At 41.4% G+C, this 25,073-nt stretch overlaps 1 protein-coding gene and 1 long non-coding RNA gene across 4 annotated transcripts in view; both read left to right on the top strand.

Moving 5' to 3' along the window:
- CDON (cell adhesion associated, oncogene regulated) overlaps positions 1–23,378 on the top strand; it is a 95,745-nt gene extending 72,367 nt beyond the window's left edge. For both annotated transcript variants that reach the window (XM_032868867.1, XM_032868868.1), the window contains exons 16-20: positions 2,385–2,606; positions 4,738–5,018; positions 8,153–8,232; positions 21,271–21,545; positions 22,149–23,378. In XM_032868867.1, the coding sequence (XP_032724758.1) occupies positions 2,385–2,606; positions 4,738–5,018; positions 8,153–8,232; positions 21,271–21,545; positions 22,149–22,312 (1,022 nt within the window). In that variant the 3' untranslated portion in view covers positions 22,313–23,378. The remainder of the gene's footprint in view (positions 1–2,384; positions 2,607–4,737; positions 5,019–8,152; positions 8,233–21,270; positions 21,546–22,148) is intronic.
- LOC116874269 lies at positions 15,844–19,910 on the top strand. 2 transcript variants are annotated; one of them, XR_004383958.1, is made up of 3 exons: positions 15,844–16,136; positions 19,360–19,385; positions 19,478–19,910. It is a non-coding gene; the product is annotated as an uncharacterized LOC116874269 (long non-coding RNA). The 2 variants fall into 2 exon arrangements; XR_004383957.1 differs by having other exon boundaries at positions 19,360–19,390.
- Positions 23,379–25,073: the final 1,695 nt, after the last annotated feature.

Below are 25,073 nucleotides of genomic sequence, written 5' to 3'. Positions count from 1 at the left end.
TTAAGAATCTAGCCAGGCAAAACACAGACAACAGTGTAATAACTGTATCGTTTAAATAGTATTATGATAGAGCTGTGTCTATAATTGTATGCCTCATTAATTGCTGGAGGAGAAGACTTTGCTGGAGAAGAAAAGGTTCTGCCTACAGACTTTCAGGTCACTGACAAATGAAAACACCTCTTTAAAACATTAGCCATGGGGCGCCTGGGTGGCTCAGTGGGTTAAAGCCTCTGCCTTCGGCTCAGGTCATGATCCCAGGGTCCTGGGATCGAGCCCCGCATCGGGCTCCCTGCTCAGCGGGGAGCCTGCTTCCTCCTCTCTGCCTGCCTCTCTGCCTACTTGTGATCTCTGCCTGTCAAATAAATAAATAAAATCTTAAAAAAAAAAAAAATAAAAAAAAATAAAACATTAGCCGTTCATACTGAATAACTTTCTCAAATGCATGACACAATTCCTAGCCTGTTTAAAGAGAGAACGTAGGATACACAATCTCTGCTTTTAAAGAAATGAATCCAGGTTCTGGTTGTGAATCATGATTGTCATTATTGTCATTCAGTAAAGTTTTCCAGGAATGACAGAGGGGCTGAGGCCAGCCGTTCCCCCCTGCCCTTAAAGATCATAGACTGTCATGATTTTTCTTTGGTTCTTTCGTTTCTCATCTCACTTTTCTTGTCTCATGGTCTTAGCCTCTCCTTCCTCTTCTGCCTGCTGCTGCCCTCTCCTCCCTTCCCGCTCCTCCTCCCTCCCCCATCCCCTCTGGCTCCTCCCCCTCCCCCTCCCTTACCCTCTTCTCCCCTCCCTCTCCCCACCTGCTACTCCTCCTTCTCCTCCTCCTCTTCCTAGTGCTAACTTTGTCTTCTTATTGCTGTTGATGTGTCTCACTCACCATCCACCACAGAAATTTTTAACTTTAGCAGAGACTGGCAAAATCGTCAAGCTTGGTAGAATTATGAATAAATAAAGAGTAAATGAAGAGTGAATAAAGCCGATGGACTTCCCTGTGGGTAATTGTGATCTTTAATGTATGACCTGCAACGTCTATTTTGCCTCAGAAACCTGTTTGTTTTCTTTAGAATTGGCAGGGATCTTAGAATTGTCTAGTCCAACATCCCACCTGAAGTAGGAATTTCCTTTAGAGTCTCTGCCAACTATTCATCTACTTCTCAGGGTTGGAGACCTCTGTCCTTCGGAAGATGGCCTCTTCCTTATGGATTCCTAGCTCTGTTCTGCATAGTGGTGCTAGAAAATTGAACCCCAACATAATGTCCATTGAAGTAGAATTTTTAAAAAATATATTTTTATTTATTTATTTGACAGAGATCACAAGTAGAGGCAGGTAGAGAGAGAGGAGGAAGCAGGCTCCCCGCTGAGCAGAGAGCCCGATGCGGTTCTCGATCCCAGGACCCTGAGACCATGACCCGAGCAGAAGGCAGAGGCTTTAACCCACTGAGCCACCCAGGCGCCCCTGAAGTAGAATTTTTTAAGGACCACTCTGCTCCACTGGGTCGTTAGGAGCCATAACAGGAAATATAATATAATAGCGAATAGTAACAAAGTGGATTGAACACTGCCGTGTGGCAGGCTCTGTTCTAAGTGCTTTACATGATTAACTCGTTTACTCTTCATTACAACCTTGCTGTAGAGATTTTATTTTTATCTCTAGTTCCCAGATGCAGAAACTGGTTCCTGGAGGTTAAGGTCATGCTGCTAGGGATAAGTGGTGGAACAGAATGTGCCCCCGGGCCGTCTGGTTCCAGAGAGCCGGCATCGGCCACTGTGCTTTCTATGGCATTTAAAGCATTAATTAAAGCATATTATTTGAGGACAGAGAAAATGGGGTTTGAGTCCCACCTGTTATTAGCTTTTGTTGTCACTATTTTCCAGAATATCAACGAACTAAGATAAAGAACTGTATTTATGTGGACCCCAAAGGTCAATGGTTTTGGAATGCTTAATGTTAAGCGGGAGGTTTTTGGAGTTGTATGTAATTGTTTGGTCCAAAGTTAGATCTTTCATCTCAATCACATAAAAGAGGCATAAAATATGTAATCTTGAATCCTACTCAGCTCAAATTGTGTCACATAGAGAGGAGTTTCGGTCCCGTCCGTAAGGTTGAGCAGGTAATCAGACAGCAGTTGGGTTGCGCCGAGGGCATTTCTTTCTCTGACGTTATGATTTCTCTAGTAATTGTGGACCAAGACTTCAGCACATCAGATTTTTCAGCTTTGGAGCACTTGCTGTGACTCACTGGTGGTCAGATCATCCCAGTAACAAGTGTAAACAGACTGGCTGTGCATTCCTACCCAGACCTCCTTCAGAGAGTAAACCATTCCACAGAGTCTGTATTCACTCTGACATCATGTTTTCCTTTGTATGTCAACTAGTGAAACGCCTTCCTGGAGCTTCTGAGTATCCCGTCAAAGACTTGAGTACCCCTCCCAGTGCTTCGGGAAGTGGACGAAACGCCGGGCCTGCAAGCAGCCCCAGCAGAAGCAGCGACATGTTGTATCTGATCGTTGGTTGTGTGCTCGGTGTCATGGTCCTCATTCTCATGGTCTTCATTGCCATGTGCCTGTGGAAGAACCGCCAGCAAAACACCATACAGAGTGAGCCATTCATCACTCTTTCCTTGTCTTTTTCTAAAGATGGGTAGGAAAATATTGTCAGAATAAATATTGACCCCTGATACTGTCGTGGGTTCGTGTCATGGTATAAAGTGTGTCAGTTACTCTGCAGTCAGGCGAGGTGACTTTCAGACTATTTGAGCTGTCAGCCAGAGCAAGTGGAGCATCACATAAAATTGCCCAGTAGAAATAAACAACAAAGCCAAAACCGGGCAGGTCTCTAAGTAAATAGCCAACTCTGCTGGGAAACTCTGGCTTTGTCAGACCACCGAAGAGCTTGAGTTCTTGTAGCATGGGCTGTGGAATTGTTGCGGGAACACCTCCGTACTAGTGCAGGTCTTGGCAAAGGGAGTAGGAAAGGCTGGAAATGAGGGAGAGGAATACTTTTCTAAGTTACTGTTATGGAATGACCTCAGTTAAGGTCCTGTTTCAGTCCCTGAGGTACCAGTACTGCTCCCGCCTGGCATCTCTTTCCCCCTATGTGTGTCTAGTAATGGGAGTGTTGGTGCCATATGAAAACAGATAACCTAGAACCCCTTTTCCCTCTTCTTTCCCTAGTTTCTCTCCTCCCCACCTTTCTTGTTTCTCCCAGCTCTGATAAGACAAGGGGATCGAATCAGGGAGAGACTTTAGTCTTTGGTGGGAGGAGGTTTTTTGGTTTCCCCTTTGACTCCAGAATAAGAGAATCAAAGCTAATAGCTCAGGGGGAAAGAAAAAAAAGGTGATTTGTTTCTATTGAACTGGTGCTTTCTAGGAGATAGACAGGGAGAGAGGTGGTGGTGGTGGTGGTGATAGGCTTAAAGGGTTGGAGAACATTTGATTGAGTCTTTTTCTAAATTGTTATCGTGTCATTGACTTTAATTCTGTGAGTGTGCACTCAGTCATTAAAAGAGAAGTGCTGCTCTAGTCGTCTAAGCAAGCTTGATCTTGTTAAGGTCATTTTCCTTTGTGACTTGGTGATATGTTCAAAGATGGAAATTTATGGTAGTGATTTCCATTCAGTCATATTCAGAAGATACTCACTGATTGTCTTTGATGTGCCTGGCACTGTGTTAGACAATGGGGATACAGTGGTAAGAAACTAAACCTGGCCTCTGCCCTGACAGCTTATAGTTGTTGGGGTTTTTTAAGGATTTTATTTATTTATTTAACAGAGAGAGAGAGAGAGAGAGATCACAAGTAGGCAGAGAGGCAGGCAGAGAGAGGGGGGAAGCAGCCTCCCTGCTGATGCTTGATCCCAGGACTGTGAGATCATGACCTGAGCTGAAGACAGGCTTAACCCACTGAGCCACGCAGGTACCCCTGTTAGCTTATAGTTTAGAAAAGATAAGCAGGTATACCGACGATAACTCACCTGTGCAAGAAGTTGGGTAACAGGAGGAAGGACACCTCATCTAGTACTTGGCCTGCTCTAAGACCTTTGAAGAATTTATCAAAACTCTGCCAACAAGTCCTGTACAATTTAAGTGCTGTATTTTCTAAGGGCTGTTCCACTTTTTCTAAATACGTGTAGCAAGTGTGCCTCTGGAATTTGGAATTTTGAGGCAACCATTTAAGTGCTTTTCATAAAAGGAAATGGAATCATTAGCCTTTTGCCTTTAGTACCCCACCACTTCCACATGGGCTGTATGAACCAAGGAACCAATTATCAGTGGATGTATACACAGCTCCATCCTTCATTTAAAAGTGTTGCTTATTACAGTTTAAAATATCCTACCTAACATTTGCCTTCTGTTGTTGTTTTATAATTTCCCTCGGCACTTTGAAGTGTGTAGGAGTTTAAACACTCTCTTTTAATGTTGCCGGTACTCAGATGGTTGCAACTTGCATGATTTATTAATTCTCTTGAGTAATTTCTCTCTGGTTAATTTCTCTTCCCACTAACAAGGCCTTAATTAACTCAGAGTTCCTAGCTGTCTCCACACAAGGAAAGAGCCATAACTTTCTTAAAGCCTATCTCATAATTAGACTTTAAGTGAACACATTCAGGGCATTTTATTTTAGTGTATTTATAGTTTCTTAGGGGTTTATTAATAAAACTGCCTAAGCAAGAAGATTGTCTTTTTCATTATCTTAACTCCCCCCCCCCTGCCTTTTTGTTCTCTCTTAACAGAGTATGACCCTCCAGGATATCTCTACCAGGGATCAGATATTAACGGGCAGATGATGGAATATACTACTCTGCCTGGCACAAATCGGATAAATGGGAATGTTCATGGAAGCTTCATAAGCAATGGCGGTCTCAGCAATGGCTGCTCCCATCTTCACCATAAGATCCCCAATGGAGTCAGTGGAGTCATGAATGGGAGCTTAAACGGAGGGCTTTACTCGGGGCACACAAGCTCACTACCCAGGAGACATGTAGATTTTGAACATCCTCGTCACCTAGTAAATGTAAGAGACCTAATTATAAATAAAGCCTCCCTATACCCCATGGTGCCGGGGAGCAAGAACAGGGTCAGCCTACTTGGCTTTTGTCAACATAGAAACCTGGGTTTATTAGACTAAAAATAGTCTGTGTTACTGGCAGCGCCTTGATGGAGAGTAATCTCTGTAAGCGTTCTGTTGTCAGGTGATAGTTACATTCGTCCTCATATATAAATCACTGGTTCATATTTTAAAATTATTTCACAGTGAAAGTAGAATCCCACTAACAAACTGGCTGGAAGTTATTCTTTTTCTTTTCTTTTTTTTTTTTTCCAAAGATTTTATTTATTTATTTGACAGAGAGAGAGATCACAAGTAGGCAGAGAAGCAGGCAGAGAGAGAGGGGGGAAAGCAGACTCCCCGCGGAGCAGAGAGCCCAATGCGGGACTCGATCCCAGGACCCTGAGATCATGACCTGAGCCGAAGGCAGAGGCTTAACCCGCTGAGCCACCCAGGCGCCCCTGAAAGTTATCCTTGAGAGTTTGAAATACCACTGGGCATAGAGTGGACCCAGTACTTTAAATTTGCTTTATTTAGAGCAGAGTCTGAAAACTCATAGGCTTTAGAGGAGCCAGGTAGATCGTGAACTTGAGCAAAGCAGGTGGAGGTGGTCACAGCTCAGAGAGCCCTAGCTACAGCTCACACCAGTTATGGGCACACAGTACTGAGGGCCTGCGGTTACCGGGTTTTCTGATTTTTTTCCAAAATATCTTGTAAATCTAGGCAAAATTGCCAGATTTTTTACCTGTTGGCAACTACTTCCAATTTTTGGAAGCATTGCATAGGCCACGCGGAACCTATCTGCAGACCACCAGATTGTGACTTCTGACCTATAGTTAGTTTCCTTTGTTTGTTGGGTCCCACGTGCGGTAGGGTTGTTGCCTGTAAGATTTTTGCCTTTCATTTATTTATTTATATTTTTTGTTATTTTTTTTAAAGATTTATTTATTTGAGAGAGAGAGAGAGAGAATGGAAGTGCAGGGGCAGAGGGAGAGGGAGTCTCAAACAGACTCTGCCCCAAGTGCAGAGCCTGATGCAGGGCTCAAGTTCACAACCCTGAGAGCATGACGTGGGCCGAAACCAAAAGTCGGGTGTTTCGCTGACTGCACCACCCAGGTGCCCCGGGATTTTTGCCTTTTATAATATTAGTATTCTTTAGCCACACGGAGTGATAGAACTTGGAAAACGCTTTATTTCAGGGAGAATTCAGTGATACGGTTTAATTTTGAAATGGGAATAAATGACTAGCGTATTTTACATTTATGCTGGTTAAAGAGGTTCTCTGCATTAGGAAGTTTGATTTATTACACTGTTTGGCTGTGCATCCACGTTATTTTTCAATCAAATGGGTGATACGCTTGGTTGCTCTCATTGTGTAATCAAGCACTCATTGAAGTTTTTGTCATTGTTCTGATTACAGACAAATTTGCCATAACCCACGAAGTGCTAAAATCTGAAAAAGTTCAGAGTTTTTTCATCCTCAACTTCAACAAAGATTTAGTAAAATATTGCATTTGGAGAGCAAAACTGTAATACATATTTGTATCTTAGAGCTGGGCATCTAATGGGTTTTGGGTGATCTATTTTTAGTGTATTGTAGAAAAATACCTAGTTTGCTTGAGTGCATCTCATTACCAAAAGAGAATAATGATTTCATTATTTTACGTGGAAAGACATGGCTTATATTCAGACTTCGTAAACGTTTTGGTCACCATTCCTGGTCCAAACTACTAACAGTGCCCAAGAAACGAAAGGAGAGAACATTAAGGTTTGAATAGCACATGCTGTTTCCGTAAGAAGAAAAAAAATAAACCTGATGTTTGATTGAGGATTTGGACACGGCAGTTTGGGTTTTTTTCAACAATGAATTACTATTTAAATAATAGTTGCCCCTCCAGGTGTACAATTTTAGAGGTCTCATCTGTGGTTTTTACTCATTAGTTTTCTTATCTTTTCTGGGTGGGAGGAAGTGGGGAAATTTTCAAAATACTGGTGATCATAAAAATCATCGAATTAACTTCGATGTGTTTGGTGATTCAAGTAACACATTACCCCGTAGGCTGACTTCATTTTGCGAAGCTTTGAAGCTTCTGCTCACAGACGGAATGTAACAGAAGCTATTCTTTCTCACAATGTTTTCTTAAAAATCCCTGTTGCTAGTTGGATCAAGAATGTTGAGGGATGTTTTCAGTACTTTGGGTTTGCTTAGATTCTGGCTGTTGTTACGGGATGAATGGAAATGGAAAGTGTTCTGGGAAAAACAATTGCCTGAACTTTCCTTAACCTTGAAGAACTGCCCTGGGTTTGGGTGCACTGTGACAACCTCTCCCATCCTTATCAGACTCCGTTCTGCTGGTTTGCATCTGAAAGCAGAGTTTTTACTCTGACCGAAAGGCTGGTTCAATTCTAAACATCAGTTGTGGAGAACTCTTGACATTGTATATGTCAAGCAAGCGTTTTACAATGAGGTATGTGTTAATCTGGGCATTTTTCTTAATTGCCGGGCAGTTTCCGCCAAAAGCAACATCAAAATATTAATCTTCCCCTCCAAGTCATTGCTGGCTGAGAATCTACTCCATCTGGAAAAATATAACGTGTTCTAAAACTTAGTGGAGTCAAGTGAACAGACCTAATCGAAATAATTACAGGAAAATGAAGATGGGTTTATCTTGTGACATCATTCAAGCAGATTTCCACCCTGTTTCTCTAACGGGCATCATGTGAAATCATTCCTTAACTGCTAGAAAAGTAAAAATGAACAGGAGGTTCTAACGTACAGTGTATTCAGGACCCAGTAGATTTGAACCACTGAAGGGGAAGTGACTAAATTTCTCCATTTCTTTGGCTCCTTTCAGGACAAAAATACATGGAAAAAAACATGGCAGTCAGCTTGTATAGTGTAGTTTCAGTGTTGTATGGAACTCACTTGTAACTATTGGTGAAGAATGATAAGTGTAACCTTGTTTGGGGGTTGGTTGAAATAGACCTTGTAGCTATTTATCCCTGGCCTGGCTTTTCCATTTGGGGCTATTCCGTTTCAGGTCTGTGGTATCTTCACGACGTGTGATTCTCTTTTTCCCTCTACTTCCGTCCCTGACCAGGGTGGTGGACTGTACACAGCAGTACCCCAGACCGACCCGCTGGAGTGCGTTAACTGTCGAAACTGTCGGAACAACAACAGGTACATGGCTCTGGGTTTGCATGGGTTGCTGGGAACATGGGGTAGGACTCTTGTTTTTGCCCCTTCCACCAAAGGAGGTTCTTGACAGTACCTAGGCTATAAATCTCAGAATTTGGAGACTTAAGTGGAGGGCTGTTACTAATTTTTTGGCCCTGCTTTGTAATCTTCACCTTTCTGAGCCTTGGGGTCTTGAGATAGATGGACAGTATTAAAGATATTGTTTCCTACTGAGATATTATTAAAAGTTTTGATGTTTGTGAAATCTTTAGAGTCATTTCTATACACAGACTTTGTCTTTTTTCACCTGTTCTTTTCCACTCTGTGTTATGAATGAGAGTGTGTTTGAATGTTAGGGGACAGATAAATGTATAAAGTAATGTGTTTTCATAAATTTTCTTACTGGATTATTCAGTACCTTTTTTTTTTTTTTTTAATTCTTAAAAGCTTGCGATAATTAAGTAGCAAAACCTCACTTTTTTTTTCCGAAGCTTTCTTTTAATTTGGGGGATTTGAAAAAATCATTAAGTGACATGTGCACTTATAATATTTAACACGAGATAGAAAAATGTAGAGTAACATGTCCATTTCAGTTTTGACAATATCAAGGAAGCTTTCAGGCTGCCTCTATACATAATAACTCCAAAAGAGTATCAGATTTTCCACTGTTTTAAAGTTGTGTCCTTCAGAAACCTTAGTCCTTTTTCTCCCGTAACAATGGTATTGGGTGACATTGTCTCAGAAGTCCTCCCCAGCCCTAAAACTCTACAGTTTAGCAATTGTGTTAGAGTTAGTACATTAAATATAAGTATGGATTGGAGTTTGGGTATTTCATTATTGAAATGGAGTGGGACCTACATTTTTTAAATCATTTACAAGGTGTCTGGAAATTACCAAAACCAGAACTTGGAAGTAGCTGGTCAACTACAGATTGACCAGTACATTTCTCAGCGTGTGTTTTGAGAGTCACATAGCAAAAGCAATAAAACTTCCTGGAGGTTTGTCCTTATCTTTTACTCAGCCCACCTTAGGGTGTCTGTGTTAGCAAGAGCTATCTGCCTATTTTGTATACTGAGTTGTTCGTTACGTTTTTAAAATTCTGTCTGACCCTAGCTAAATTTTAAGTTGTTTATAACATTGAAGCCATATTTTTGTCCTGAGCTGGCTGTAGGCTTTATCACAGTTTGTTAAGAACATACTAAAGATGTTTCATACACCTGGTAAGTAATCAAATAGACCTAATTGAGACAAATGGTATTGCCTAAAGACGTAATGTATTTTTCTATGTGATTCTTGTGGCCATCGGCAGATCTCAGTTCAACATTGGCATTAAAGCGATATTACAGGAGAACCTCGGGCTTGAGAATAAGCAGACAGACATAGGATTTGCTGCTGCTTAAATCCACAATCTTGGGAAAGTTACATAATCTCTCTGTGGCTATATCCTTATCTGAAAAATGGAAAATTGCCCTAGGAAATGTAAAATCACCCCAACGTACTCTGATGGTAGATTTTGGTAATTTGCTGCTAATCACGTCTTTATGATGAAGTTACCATCCTGGTACCAAAAAGACATCCCATTTCTTAAAAGAACTTTTATGAGCGGTTTCTACCATCTTGCATTAATGGCCATTTGTATATTTGTGTGGGTGAATGTGTGTGTGAGTGAGTATGTGTGTATAGTATTGGGGGCTTTTGTTACACGTTTTTGTTTTTTTTTTTCCCTTTAAGACAATGAATGGGCAGTTACAGTTCTATTAATTTTTTAAGTTGATGACTTCTTGCATTTCATACCTAGGAACATAGGTGTGTTCTCTTTAGTCTGAGAAAATCAGCTTCTGTTTGTCCGTGGCTTAAATTTACTTCTTTCCTACATGAGTGTTTAGGGCAAGTCTTGGCTTGCCTGCGTTGCCTCCACGGTTAGCCAGATGTCTCCTCTGGCTCCCATGAGCCATTATGTGATTTTGATGCTTAGCAATCTGCCAGATAAATATCAGTAAATACCTACCTTCAGCTCTGGAAAATTGGAATCAGTAAATTTGAAGCTTCTAACTCTTTTGACTTTGAAATCGAAAACAGCTATCTTTGCTCAAGATACCCCAACTGACAAAATCTGGAATAAGCTTTGAACGCTGAGAGGTAGAGAAGCACAATTTTAGTGCATTTACACTTTTAGAATGTTCACAAAACTAACAATACCTTTACATCTCCGAATGCTCATTGAACTAAGGTGGACACACTTAGAGGCATAATTTCAGTTATGTTAGATGAGGGCTCACCTAAGGGTGAACACGGGCGTGCCTCATTTTATTGCACTTCTTTGCTTTATCGCACTTTGCGGATACTGTGTTTTTGTGGCCACCGTGTATCACACAAGTCTGTCGATGCCCATTTGCCAACAGCGTCTGCTCACTTTGTGTCTCTTTCACATTTTGGTAATTTGGGCAGTATTTCAAATTTTTTCCTTATTCTGATATTGTAACCTCATCAGAGATTGTGACTTTCTGAAAGCTCAGATGATGGTTAGCATTTTTTTTTAAGCAATATTGTATTTTTTTAATTGAGGCATGTATGTTTCAATAATAAAGGTGTGGGAGGGATGTGAGTTTTTTTTATGTTAAGCAGAAGTGGGGATATTGGTTAAATGTTGAAAAACAGTGGGTTAATTGCATCGTATTTCTCTGGAAGATTTTTGAGAAGGGGAGCCCTGTTTTCAAGAGATGTCTTTAGGCTTGATTAGTGGTAGCAGGACACAGTGGGATTGCAGGGAAGAGACCAGCCTGATGGTTTCTGTAATAAAGACCCTAGCTTTTGTGCAAGGAACGAGTATAGGAAGGAAGAGATGGGGGAGGTTCTAGTGTGGGAATCTTTTTTTTTTTTTTTTAAGGCTTACCTGTTTATGTGAGAGAGGGGTGGGAAGGGGCAGAGGGAGAGCAAGAGACAGAATCTCAAGTCCATTCCCCGCTGAATGTGGACCCCAACATGGGTCTTGATCTCATGACCCCGAGATCATGACCTGAACCAAAATTAAGAGTCAGATGCTTAACTGACTGAGCCACCCAGGTCCCCCTAGAGTGGGACCCTTTAGGACTTGGCCATTGACTGATAGGGATCTAGAAAAATAAAGGAGGCTCAAAATGATTAGAAAGTTTCAAGCATGGGTGGCATGGTAATTGCCATGGTAATAGTCATAGAAATGAGGAACATAAGGGGCACCTGGGTGGGTCAGTGAGTTAAGCGTCTGCCTTCAGCTCAGGTCATGATCCAGGGTTCTGGGATCGAGCCCCATGTCAGGCTCCCTGCTCAGTGAAGAGTCTCCTTCTCCCTCTCCGTCTGCCCGCCCCCCCACAACTTGTGTTTGCTCACACTCTCTCTTTCAAATAAATAAATACAATCTTGGAAAAAAGAAAGGAAGGAAGGACAGACAGATGGGGGAACTTAATAAAATGACATATTGAGAAAAAGGGACAGATTTGGTTTTGGGCATTTAGAGGTCCAAGTGCCAGTCGGCTGTCTAAGCCAAGGAGACAGATGAAGGTGCTAGTGTTGGGTTCAGGGGGCAGATGGGTACTATGAGACATATTCAGGAGTCATTTGCTGGGGGAAAGAATTTAGGCATAATCAACAAGTAGTCATTTTCCTACTTAACAAACCAGCTGGGCAGCTCAACTCGTAAGCCAGAATGAGCCAGTACTCTAACGAAATGTTCGCATGCTCCTCTCTACACACTATTTTTATCTGAATATATCGGACTCCAGTGGAAGGTTCCCAGTGGGGGAAAGAGTGTCCCCGAGCGCAGCAACACACAGACTTTAAAGGTCATCATTAGGCAAAACCTCAGAGATCATTCATGGTATCTGCGCTTCCTAAGCATTAACTTTATCTCTCCTCCTGACCATCAGCCACGTATAGCTTGCGCTTCTTCCCCCAGATGGATTATATCCATTTTTCCAAGCTCGTTTTTATTTGGCTACTTCCTGCCCACTTCCAATCTTTCTAGGACCCTTAATATCTTGTTCCTTCCTGATGGGACCTCTCCGTTCATCTGTGAATTCCATCAGTGTCCTCTCTACTCTTTTGCAAATTATCAAGACTGATGGTAAACAGGCAGGATATAACGTCAATCCTTTCCCATTAAGCTAGCCAAGCAACTGACAAAAACCCCAGATGATTACATATCCAGAACCACGCCACTGCCTTTTAAATTGAGAAGAGGAGGAGAGAAGGAGGAGGATAGAGAGCTTTTGATTTATTTGATTAAAATCTGTTACATTCTTGAAATGCACAAGGATTTCTCAATTAAGTCTTTAGTGGAGGGGATGGACTTCCCACAAAGCCACATTCTATACGCCTCTTTCTAGCTGTCCATGGTGAGCTATTACAAATCACTCTTAAATCGTGAAAAGCGTTCAAATTAGCTGAATACAGTGAAGCAGGCATTTACAACATGCCACGAGAGCACGAGAATCAATAAAACTCCGCAGACTGCTGCAATGTACATTTCCTCTTACTTGTTCTCACATTTTCACATCAGTATTCCAATTTAGACAATAAAAGCAACGTTTTCTCTCCAGATAGCTACTGCCAAAACAGAGGGATGATAAAAGTGACTCTGTTAAAACTCAGTCTGTCTCCTATGGCTGATCACATAGCTACTTCAGAACTCGCCATAAAAACCAGAGGCAGAAAACACACAAAACCTAAGACTTGGTTTCTTTCCCATCTGTGGTAATCTTGCCTCATTCCCTAAGAAAAAAAGTTCAAAGCACTGTGATTTTTTTTTTTTAAGATTTCATTTATTTGACAGAAGGAGACACAGCAAGAGAGAGAGAACACAAGCAGGGGGAGCAGGAGAGGGAGAAGCAGGCTTCCCACCGAGCAGGGAGTCTAATGCGGGGCTCGATCCCAAGACTCTGGGATCATGACCTGAGCCGGAGCCAGACGCTTAAGGACTGAGCCATACAGGTGCCCCTGTGTCTGATTTTTCAAATTGCTCATCATCTTCCTTTTGGGGAAGTTCTATATTTCCTACTTATAAGATGGAGACTAAGGGCCCATTTTCAGGGAGTTAGGTGGTTAGGATAGTGTCTTTTGGTCTTTTATTTGTAAGATAGTGTGCGTGTGAGCTTGTCATGTTCAGTAACGTAGTCATTTATTGTCACCTATTATGTGACAATCACCAGTAAACTAATTCCCAAAGGGCAGTTCCCACTCTGAGACGGGGGTCATTACATCCAGTAAAGAGTATACGATAAGAGTGGGGGACAGCCATGGCCCTGGGGGAATGTCATCAGGGTGCTGTTGCCTAGTAACTGATGAGCTTCCAAAATTAAGCCTGGGTCAGCAAACTAATGGAGACACTGGGGCAAGAGGAAACAGAAGTGAGCGGACTAGTAAAACAGACTAGCACCAAGATGTGACTGTTTCAGAAGTCTCAAGGACATACTCATGAACATACGTGTCATACGTCCAAGAGATTTACGGAGATCCAGTCTTTGCCCTCTCGCCGTAACCAAAAGAGGAAACTTATGCAGGTATCTACTCAGAGTAATTCTGTTCGTAATCGTGCTTATCAAATATCCAGCTGCTGGGTATACAGAAATGGAACACTTCACTAGAAAATATTTTAGGGGTCCTCGGTAGTTTTCCTGGAATGTCCAAAATACATTTAGTGAAATACTCATGCAACACACTCATCCAAGCGCAATTCTGTGCCAATCTCTGACTTCCTAGTGTGTGCTCCTCAGATGGTTGGTTCAAGTTTATGACACTGTAATAGTCCTTCTTCTATCTCACAGGTTTGTCAGGGCTGTCCTGGTAACTGAAAACATATCTTGGTAAACTAACAGGTCTCAGACCACCTGAATCCGTTTTAGCACATACTTTTGTCCGTGGCAAGATGCCCAGAATTCTATTTACTCAATGTTTTTAAACTTAAAATTAAGAGAAGTCGTTTCATTGAGCCGGAGACAACTCCGTTAAAACCTTCACTCTACCTTAAGCCAATAATAACTGCAATTGAAGGATTATCTGGGAACCCTGAGGCAGTGAAATTATAAACTCTTTGACTATATGAACTGTAAAATGTGCAGTGGAAGAGCATCTTGATGAATGTCAAATGTTTGCAGATAGACTCTTTTGACCTGTTCTGTTTCTCACTGCTTGGGGTCTTTATAGATATTCTTTCATGTGACTACCTGATAGCTTTAGAAATTTTAGTTCAGGAGGTGCCTGGGTGGCTCAGTCGTTAAATACCTGCCTTCGGCTCAGCTCATGATTTCAGGGTCCTGGAATCAACCCCCGCATCAGGCTCCCTGCTCTGCAGGAAGCCTGCTTCTCCCTCTCCTTCTCCCCCTGCTTGTGTTCCCTCTCTTGCTGTCTCACTCTCTGTCAAATAAATAAATAAAATCTTTGAAAAAAAAAAAAAAGAAATTTTAGTTGAGGTATTAATCAGTAAAATTGTTTTCACATGCTGTATTCCTAATTCTATTCAGAACAGGTATTATATATATTTTTTTTTTAAATTTTATTTTATAAAGATTTTTATTTATTTGAGAGAAAGTGAGCGAAGGAGAGAGAGAACACGAGCAGGGCGGAGGAGCAGAGGGAGAACGCAGGGCTCGATCCCAAGACTCCAGGATCATGACCTGAGCCAAAGGCAGACATTTAACTGACGGAGCCATACAGGCGCCCCATTCCTTTTTGTATACTTTGTCCTCTATGCTTACGTCTTAGCACATAACCCCTAAGTTGAAACCATTTTTATGCCAACACCTGTAGATACCTGGGATAGAATGAAATTATTTACATGTGGTTTGTGGTTATCTAAATGGTTAATGCCTGATGATTAGGAGTTAGGATTTAGTGTACTGGAAAATTTTAAATCAGTTTGGTGTATCCTCTTGGAAAGTGGATCATCTAATTCGAAGTATGATCTTACTGTCAACACCCTTCTGTGAATGGAGAGTCACGATTCAGAACCAAAGTAAACGGCTGCTACTATCCTCTCTATTTCACTTTGCTGAAAAATAGATACCAAAGAATAGGGAACTATAAAATTGTACTTTTTTTTTTTCTTGTGAAATATATGTCATTTCTTTTAAAACCTCTTGTGTGTTGAACCTGTGTGTTTGCCCTGGCACAGAAGACCAGGTTATCATCCATAACTGTTGGCCGTGGCCCCTCTGTCTTGGCCATCCCTTGGGTCCTGCCCCACCGTGTGATTCACCTCGGCTACCTCACAAAGGTGCCTCTCGCTCAACTGTCAGGGCTGCCCCCACACTTCATTTAAAAATCTCATCCTTCACTTTAAATGAAAGAAATGAACAGGGAAAAAAGAAACTAAAAGGAAAGAAACAGAAAAATTTAAGGCCTCTTACTACCCGGTGAGTTGTCATTATTTTATGTTAACATTGTGAAATTTCATTCCTCTTCTGTGTACCCAAACAAATTATTAATTTATAAAATTTTGTTTTTAGGGAACTTCCCTGGTTTTTCTAATACTGGCAAGTATTTTTTTCTTTTTTTCCTACAGTTTGACTTTGCTTCTTTTAAATGAAAACTCTTCTTTCTGACCTGATGACCCTTTTTGGTCTTTTGGGTCTCTAGGGCCTCTGTGTGACTTCCAGATTCTTGCAAAGAAACGAGGCATCAAGCCAGAAGCTCAGTTAGTTAATTTTACAGCATCATCGTTGGGATTTTTGTTTTTTTTAAAGGACAAGACTGTGTATTGTATGTCTCATTGTTTTAAGAGCTTTCTCTGACACTGAGGCTAAGCATTGCCTGCCCTCATGGGGAGTTTAAGTCAGACGACTTTGAAACCAACAGATAAAAGAAAACCCAGACAACAGAGCCTGTGTTGAAAGAGGACACAGATAACTACGGCAGGGATACAAAAATCTTCGAGGGTAAGTGTATCTGTTCATTCTCCCTTTAGTGGACATGTCTCACCTTAGTACTGGGCATTAACAAGGTTTTACAGGTATTTTCCAATTAGTTTAGTCATGGCCCCTCCCTGCCCCTGATAATGAATTTACTTGCTTAAGAAAAAGGATATTTTTTTAAAAATCTGATTTTTTTTTTTTTAAGATTTTATTTATTTGACAGACAGAGAGAGTACAAGCAGGGGGAGCAGCAGGCAGAGGGAGAGAGAGAACCAGGCTCCCCACCGAGCAAGGAGCCCGACGTAGGGCTCGATCCCAGGACCCTGAGATCATGACCTGAGCTGAAGGCCAACACTTAACAATTGAGCCACCCAGGCATCCCAAAATCTGATGTTTTAAGGTTTATTAGTTCAACATTTTTGAGATCCTATCGTGTGCCATGAACTATGTGCGTGGTGCTGGATACCATGACTTTAATTAGAGTCCCATTTACCTCAGTTCTTTACTACCTCCTAGACCATTTTAATTCCATTCCTTCTCTAGGGTTTTATGTTATTTTTGTCACAGGTTTTCATTCTACAAATATTTAAAATCTTCGAAGACATTACAGTTACTATTTCTTGACGTCAGTATTTATTCAGAATTCCTGACACTTTCTTTCTTTGTTGCTCCTGGTTCCTTTCTGTATTTCCTTTCTCGCATCTGCTGGCAATCGTTTCCTTCAACGTGAAAAACCGCCTCTGGTATTTCTTGTATTTCTTATAATAACAGGTCTGAGGGTCACAGAGGCGCCCAGCATTTTGGTCTGAACACGTCTTCAGGTCCTCTTCCTTTTCGAAGGATCCTTTTTACAGTTCATTGAATTCTAGGTTGGCAGTTACTTTCTTTTTGTACCTTAATCATGTCGCATTACTGCTTCTGTCATTTCTGGTGAAGAATCATTTGTGCAGTTAGTACGGTTCCCTGTCAGAGTAATAATGTCTGTTTCTTCCGGCTGCTTTTATGGTTTTCACATTGTGTTTTGCTTTCAGCAGTTTAATTGTTCACATCCAGAAGTGTATTCGTCTTTGTATTTATTCTGAATAGCTTGGGGTTCATAGGACTTCCATATCCGTGCTGGAGCTTTCCTCAGTTTTAGCAAATTCTTAGCCCTTATGTCTCCGTATGTGGCTTCTGTCCCATTCTCTTTTCTCTCCTTCAGAGAGACTCCAGCTGTATATGCTTTTGAGCTTTTCACTTTTCGCTATGCCTCAAGTGTCTTTTAAGCTTCCTTCTCTATTTCCCATCCTTTTTGTCTCTGCACTGCAGTCTGAATGGGGTGCGACGCCTGCTTTGTGCATGTGGCCCTCTGTTCATCTGTGCCCAGTTAGCTCTTTGCCTCGTGTATTCAGTTCTCAATTTCAGTTATTCTACTCTTGTAGTGTAGAAATCCCAATAGTGGGCCTAGGTGTCTAGTAAAATTCCTCGTCTTGTCATCTGTTTTCGTGAATGTATGCATCCAGGTCTTTCAAAGTCTTTGCCTCGTAACTCGGTATATGCATCACTTACTTTTCTCTCGTTCCTTTCTCTTGATGGGCCTGGTAGTTTTTTTATGAATTCTAGGCAGTGCGTATAAAAACTCACAGAGGCTCTGGAGGAGGAGTTCTTTCTCCAGAAGGATTGGTTTTGGCAGGCAGTTTGGCAAGGGGCACATCACTTTTCCGCAATCTGGAACAGAGCTGTTTTACTGCTGAACTTCCGTGGCTACAAAAGCATTGTCTATTTCTACATCACCGTTATTTGTACAGCGTAAATCTTCAAGGGTCCCAACGGAAAGTGTTTCTCTCTTCAGGAGACTCAACTCCAGTTTCTGTCTTCTCAGTGCCATGAAAGTGCTGGGAGGCCTGCTCAGCGTCTTAGCTTTGTAGCCCCCACCTTCTGCTTGATGTCTCAGCCTTTTCTTTTTGCACTGAATCGGGCAAATGCCTCAAGAGGAAAAGTGGTATGGAAACTCAGGTTCAACATTTACCTTTTCTCTGGAGAGCCAGCCATTCAGGTGCTTGCTTTTTTGGGTAGTTGCCCTCTGATGACTTCAACAGATTTAAAGTAAAAATTTCTCCATTCTTTGTAGTAGTCCTTGGCAGGAGAGTCGTGATACAAACTAATCAGTCATGGCCAGAAAACAGCAATTTAATTTTTCAGAAGTTATTTCCAGCAAGTCATGGTAGCCATCTAGATTCCCCTGACCAGAGATATTTCTGGTTTGGGGAAATCGGAATCCTCCTTATTCTGTAGGTCTGTAATTGCTACCTGATGTAATTTCCTTGACTGTAAGACAGTTGAGTCTGAACTTGTAGGAAAGAGTAGACACTGGTCTCTAGCTGGTCACATGGAAAGTACTCTTTCTCACCAGCCACACATCTATTACCCTTTTCACAGGTGAGTGCTGACAGTGTCTTTTATATCTTCTTATATAACCCCACGTCACACCGTAGCCATTTGTTTACTTTTCCCATCTCCCCTGCGTGACTGGAAGTTGGAAATCTGCTGTATTTACCTTTATATTTTTAGTGTCTGCCACAGTGTCTGACATTTAGAAGTTGTTCAGCAAATGCTTTTAGAATAAAGGGCTCTTGTATGTTAGGTTATTTATATAAATGGATAATATCCATTAAATTTTCATTAGTAGTATCTGAATTCAGAAAGGTAGGGTTTCTGTGGGTTTTTAATTTTGTTTTGTTTTGTTTTTCTTTTGTTTTTGCCTCTGACCATGTCCCCCATTTTGGGTAAATACCTTACTTAGAGTCTGTATTTGATCCCATGAACTGAAAATATGTAGGGGGAGTCTCAGGTTCCCTAGGCATTGGGACAATGGAAGAGACCAGACAAAATCCAAGAAGAAAAGAACCCAATAACACAGACATTACCAAATGGCTCAGAAGATCAGTGCTCACCTTTACCAGCATCCCAGGGAAGTTTTTAAAATTTATAGTAGAATAAGATGTAGCATGAGACAAATAATACCATACTATCCTGGAATCATGATCTGTCTAGCCCAAAGCTCTGATTCTGTCTCCAGCAAACTTCCTTGTATACTAGTGCTTCCTTCATTTGTTATTGGCTTAAGACATGCATGGAAACAGTTGGGTTTTATTTGAATCAGGTATATATTTCTTCTATATTATTAAAACTTAAAATATAGTCCTATATCTTTTACTCAAACTATTCTGTGCAAATTAATGCCTCACATACTTTGCTTTCATTTCAGGTGACAAGTATTGAATTCCACTAAAGGTATAGTAAGTATATTTCTCTATTTGAAATGAATGTTGGACTTACTTAAATTAAGGATCTGGTTTTCTGACAGATATCTTACTCTCTTGCAGGTTCAGATCTTTCTTCCTGCCTAGCATTCAGTATTTCCAATAATTTGAACCAACAGAGATGCTAGTAACATTTTTGTGGACGTCCTTGACTGATTTTCATTTGCCCCAGAAATGTAACATTCCATGTTAAAAAGGTGGAAATCCAAAGAATGCTTACCTTTATTCCCTAACATTGCCTAGCTACATCATACTACCAGTCAGTGCTGTGTGTTTCCTACCTAACATGCCCAAATCAAAACCAAATGAAATGTCTTCATGAGAATCTTCTTATAATTGTGGAAATAAAAAGTATATTTCTCTAATTCCAGCTTCTGTTAGTGATGGACTAGCTCGATCATTCACAGGTAATAATGATGAAATCTGGAGCATTTGGAAGTATTAGAGAATAAACAGAAGCAGGCGGAAACTGAATAAATCTAACCTTAAAAGACAATGTCTGACAGTTGTTCATGGATTTTTGCTGGAGGGCATTCTCCAGTCTTGGGTCAAGGACCCAAACAGAAGGTGTCAGAGGGTGGAGTTTAAGACCAACAGACCAACCAGAAAATTGGCGGGTGGGGGGGGGAAGCCAGTAAATAAAGCTACTATATGGGTGAAGAAGTAGGAAAATAGGATACTTAAGGAGGAAAATGTCAATAGAAAAAGACCCTGAGGTGACACAGATACCACAATTAGCAGGCAGTAACTGAAGGCAGCTGTTATAAATATGTTCAAGCACCTAAAGGAAGATAAACATACAATGAATTCACATATGAGGGATTGCAGCAGAGAAACAGAAACAATAAAAAGGACCAAATGGAAATTCCAAGCTGAAAGGTATAGTTAACTGGAATGAAGAATTTACTGAATGAGCTTAACAGCAGATTGGAGACAATAGAAGAAAGAATCAAAGAACTAGGAGATCAATAGAAATTATTCAGTCGGAAGAACAGAAAGAAGAAAAGAAAACACGTATCTTAGATGAGAGCAAGAAATAAAAGTAGAGCAAGATTGAAATGCTCAGTGCTAATAAATTCTAGCAACTAATTATGCAAAGAAAAATTTAAAAATAAAACTTGGATTTTGAATGTCTAATCTATGTAGTGTTTTTTCCAAGGGTGAGAGGGAACGTATTATCTGACTTCAAAGCAGTGTGTGTTTGTTGGCTTTCATAAGATTAGTCCTCTCATGTGGCCGTAGGTTTCTTAGCTTTCTGTTCTCTTCTTCCTCTTTTTCTCCCCTATTCCTTCCAGTGACCAATGGCCTTTTTCTTTTGTGTGCTATATTCAGGAACCAATTGTTGTAAAAAGGAAGACAACTTCAGACACAGACCAAGGCAAAGGAAGCCTGTGAGATAGGTCCTCACATATGGTTGTGTTTTTTTTTTTTTTTAAGATGTATTTATTTATTAGGGGAGGGGAGGGACAGAGGGAGAAGGAGAGAGAGTCTTAAACAGTCTCCATGCTCAGCGTGGAACCTGAGACAGGGCTTGGTCTCATGACCATGAGATCTTGACCCTGAGATCATGACCTGAGCTGAAACCAAGAGTCGGATGCTTAACCAGTTGCGCCACCCAGGCGCCCCCATATATGGTTTTATTCGTAAGTGGTGCATTCTCCTGCTGTATTCCATTTTAACTGTAATTTTTGAGTTCTTACTATATCAAATCATAGTCAATCATTTCATTATTTTTAAGCACTAATCTTTCTTAAGAACCTTGGAATACAAAATACGAAATGATATTTCAAAGTAAGTATCTTCTAATTATTAATCCCTCTAGACACAATCCTATTTCTTTTGGTTGTATTTTCTAGGTGTTTCACGAAAACTAACAGCACTTTCAGCAGCAGCCCCCTTCCTGTGGTCCCAGTGGTAACATCTTATCCTCAGGATGGTTTGGAAATGAAGCCCCTCAGTCGCATGAAGATGCCTGCATGCCTGGCTTCCACAGTCCCCGACTGTGGCCAGTCAGTTGAAGAGGACTTCAAAGATGACATGGTGCCAAGACCTGCCCAGCATACTTGCTGTCAGGACAGTAGGAGTGAAATCAACTCTGAGTGCACAGAAGATACAGCAGAGTTCAACAGAGGTACTAGGTGACATTTTAAATCTTGAGTTTCTAGCTGGTCTCTAGTTAGGTAAGACCTATATGAGGACAGTTGCTTTCAGGACGTTCTCTCTGTGATCAAGTCACATATTTCTTAAATAGTGGGTGGGGGGTATTGGGTACTGCAAAAAAGTTGACTGTATAAGGAATTCTGTGAAATTCTGTTATTCATATCCTTCATCTCAGGATATTAATCCCATTACAGTTTGGAGAATAAATCCAAGGGGGTTTGATTTGGTTTGTGCCTGGACAGTAGAGTTGCTGAAAGAATGTATTGTATCATCACGGGCCTCTTTTATCATTTGAATTGCTTCTGGAGTTGTAGCTTTTCCTTAGAATGCTTATTTGTGGGGTTTTAAGGGGTTTGCTTTAGCCCCGAGGTGAATTATACAGCTGTTCATGAGAGCTCAACCTTATTTTAAATCTCTAAGACCTACTTTCTTTCTCAAAGTCAAACGCAACATAACTGGGCTCTACATTTACTCATTACTCTTTTCTTTATTGCTCAAAGTAATGTTGCGAGACTGTTGTTTATAAATCCGCCTTTCTGATTTCATAATGCTCCCAAACCTCTGTGTTTTTCAGGAGACAGCTGTGTCCATTCAGAAACAGAGAACAAAATTTTAAGTTGGAATCCTCTTATTTTGCCTCATGTGTCCAAGGACTGTACTGAAAAGAACACCTGGTCTCCTCCTGGCATTCCTTTAGACAGCCCTGCAGGGGTCCTTCAGCAACCCCAAGAGACCTGAGGGTGTGCAAACGGCCAGTCATGTTCCCACTTCAAGCCAGTAACTGCACAAAACAGGCCAGGGGATGGACTGTGTGAAGGACATGAATTCAAATCAGAGAAAATCATTATTTATTTTTTTTGTAGTAGTAATGTCCTATGAATGTATCTTAAAATGTGTGCCCTTTTATATTATTTATGCCTTAAAATTTCCCTCCTCCTTCCTCCCCCTCGGTAGGAAGCAACCTAGTTTTGCGTAGTTCTCAATCATCTGAGAGTGGTGGCATCATTCCATGTTTCCGAGAAACTCAGTGACCATAAGAGCTCCTCCTGCAAGGATCCAGCCTATTGGCCAGTTCGGCTAAGAGGGAACTGAAGTTTTCAGATGGAAAGCTGTCTTTTGGTGTATTGTCTTATCAGACTTTCTGAGAACATTTGAAGTCACGCTTGGTTGTAACTTAGTGTTTGTAATAGCAGGTGTCTTATGAATTTGAGTACCTTCCACAGAAGTGATAGGTGAGCTGTTGGCTTTCTGTCTTCATAGGGGCACAAATGATGTTCAGTTTTCTAGGCACTAGTCACAGACGGTGTCATGATCATGGTTGAGGTTAAGGTCTGTGGAGTATGTAGACGGGATCAAAGCTAGAGAGAAAAAGATAGCCCTCTGGTCCCACTGCATCAAAATTGGGTTGGCTTATTAAATTGTCACTGTAGGGCTCATTTTGACTGTTTCTAAGAGTAGGAACAAAATGAGTTTAAAGTGGAAAGAAAGTAGACTTGGAAAGAAAGACCCCCATTGTGCTCCCGGTGTCACACCACCTGAAAATGACTATTTTTCAAGCTTCCAGCATGGGCAATACTTGGACGATGTGAGTGTCAGAAAAGATTTAATTTGGAGGGAAAGGGGTATGGTTTGAAATTTCCTGACTTTTTTCAGAATGTCGTCATCGTAAACATACACCTGAAGCTTTGGTTAGTGGAGCCCGTAAATCACAGTTACGGCTCCCTCTGAGTGACAAGGACATTTGCAGCTGCCTTGGGAAGGCCTTTCTTCTCCACATCAAAACACACACACACACACACACACACACACACACACACACAAAAACCACACACTACTCCTATTTAATAGCTATTTTAATAACTTGAGTCAAACTTCAATGGATGACTGCTTGTTTTCAGATTGTGCATCCCTTTTGGGGGAAAAAAATAGAAAATGATTCTCTTTATGTGGAGTCAAGCAGTTTCAGCAATAATTGAGAAAAGTTCACAGTTCCTCAGAATTGCAGTGAAATAGACTAGAATACTATGTTAAGCAACTGTTTCTGTAAATGCATCAGTATTCCCTTAATGTATGCCTACGTATCTTATAAATAGAGCTGTTAGCAAAGTACGCTGTTTGAGCTGGGTCACTCTGCAAGAATGACTTTGAGTAGAATGTAGCGAGTGTCATTTCAGGGTCAGGTATTAGGGACGCCGTTGAATCGAGTGCTGCATTCCATATCGCCATACTGAGAGTATACTGGATTTATTCTTCCCGTGGTGTAGATGCCATTAGCTTTGCGGGGGATAGCTGCATCCCTTACTTCTGTGACTAGCAAAGGACAGAATCCTCGTGCACAGGACATGAAAACATACCGTGTTTGGCCAACCGAGACACAGCCGTGCTGTCACACAGGGAGTTTTAGAAAACTGGGGAGCAGACGTTTGTGGGCAGTCATTTTGATTCAGGAAACACAGGTGTACTAGCATGAGCCTTGCCTCATAAACTGCTTTTAAAGATTGAGTTTGGATATGGGATTTGTGCACTAGGAAGAGAAGATGACTTTCCCTTTAGGGCAATCTTACTGTGGACTGCTTTTATTTATATTATTAGTAACGCTGTTTTAAGTGTTATCCCTCTTATTGTATTTTATTTATAAAAAATGCCTTTATATATTGAGACGTATAAATATAAATATATAAATATATATATAAAATTGCCTTACCGTTCAGGAGTTATGCATCCCTCCTAACCTTGAGTCGTTCTGAACTTGTATGACCTACCCAGTCGCCAACAACAGTCCTGCCTGATGTCGCTTCCCCAGGAAGTCAGAGGACATAGGAGCATATCGTGAACCCTCACAACAGATCTCCAGCACAGTCCCCCACCACAGAGCTGGCGCTTCAACCCGATTTACCCGGAGCCGTAATCCGAGCTCCTTTCAGTTTTCCAGACTGCTTTCCAAATACATGCGGTTCCTCTTGCCATGGAACCAGCCCGGTTCCGCGTGCTCTCTCCCGCCCTCCCTGCTGCATGCTTCCTCTGACTCGACCCCACAGCCCAGAAGCTGCCCTATGTTCATGCGGGCGGAGCTCCGTGCCTGTCACTTGGTCTTCCCAGAATCCCCATCTCTCCTAGTGACAGCCCTCACCACCACCACCCCCCGCCTGGGAATGGGATCTTCCCTGGGCCCAGTGAGCACGACATTGGTCAGGCCTCCTCTGTTCCTTCTGGTCTTAGAATTCTCTGTGGTTCTTTGTTTTAGTGTCAAACTCCGCCCCTGCTCCTGGTGTGTCATTTCACTGTGTCCTTTTCCCCCCATTACGTACCGATCGTCTGCTCATAGGTGCTGTACAGGTTGTGAGTGAACTTGCAATGTTTTAACACCTTGTGAAGTGGTCTTTTAGGAAAGCATTTCTTTCTGGGTTTTGTTTTTGTGGAGTGAGTCTGTGAAGGCCAGTATCCAGAGAGCTCATTACGGAGAGAGTACTGCCAAGAGCTTGACTTCATGGCTGGATTT

Source organism: Lontra canadensis, unplaced genomic scaffold (genome assembly GCF_010015895.1).
Source record: "Lontra canadensis isolate GAN:19392208 unplaced genomic scaffold, GSC_riverotter_1.0 scaffold36, whole genome shotgun sequence".
NCBI lineage: Eukaryota > Metazoa > Chordata > Mammalia > Carnivora > Mustelidae > Lontra > Lontra canadensis.
Note: the sequence above shows the minus strand (reverse complement) of the source record. Positions and strands in the feature narration are given on the sequence as shown.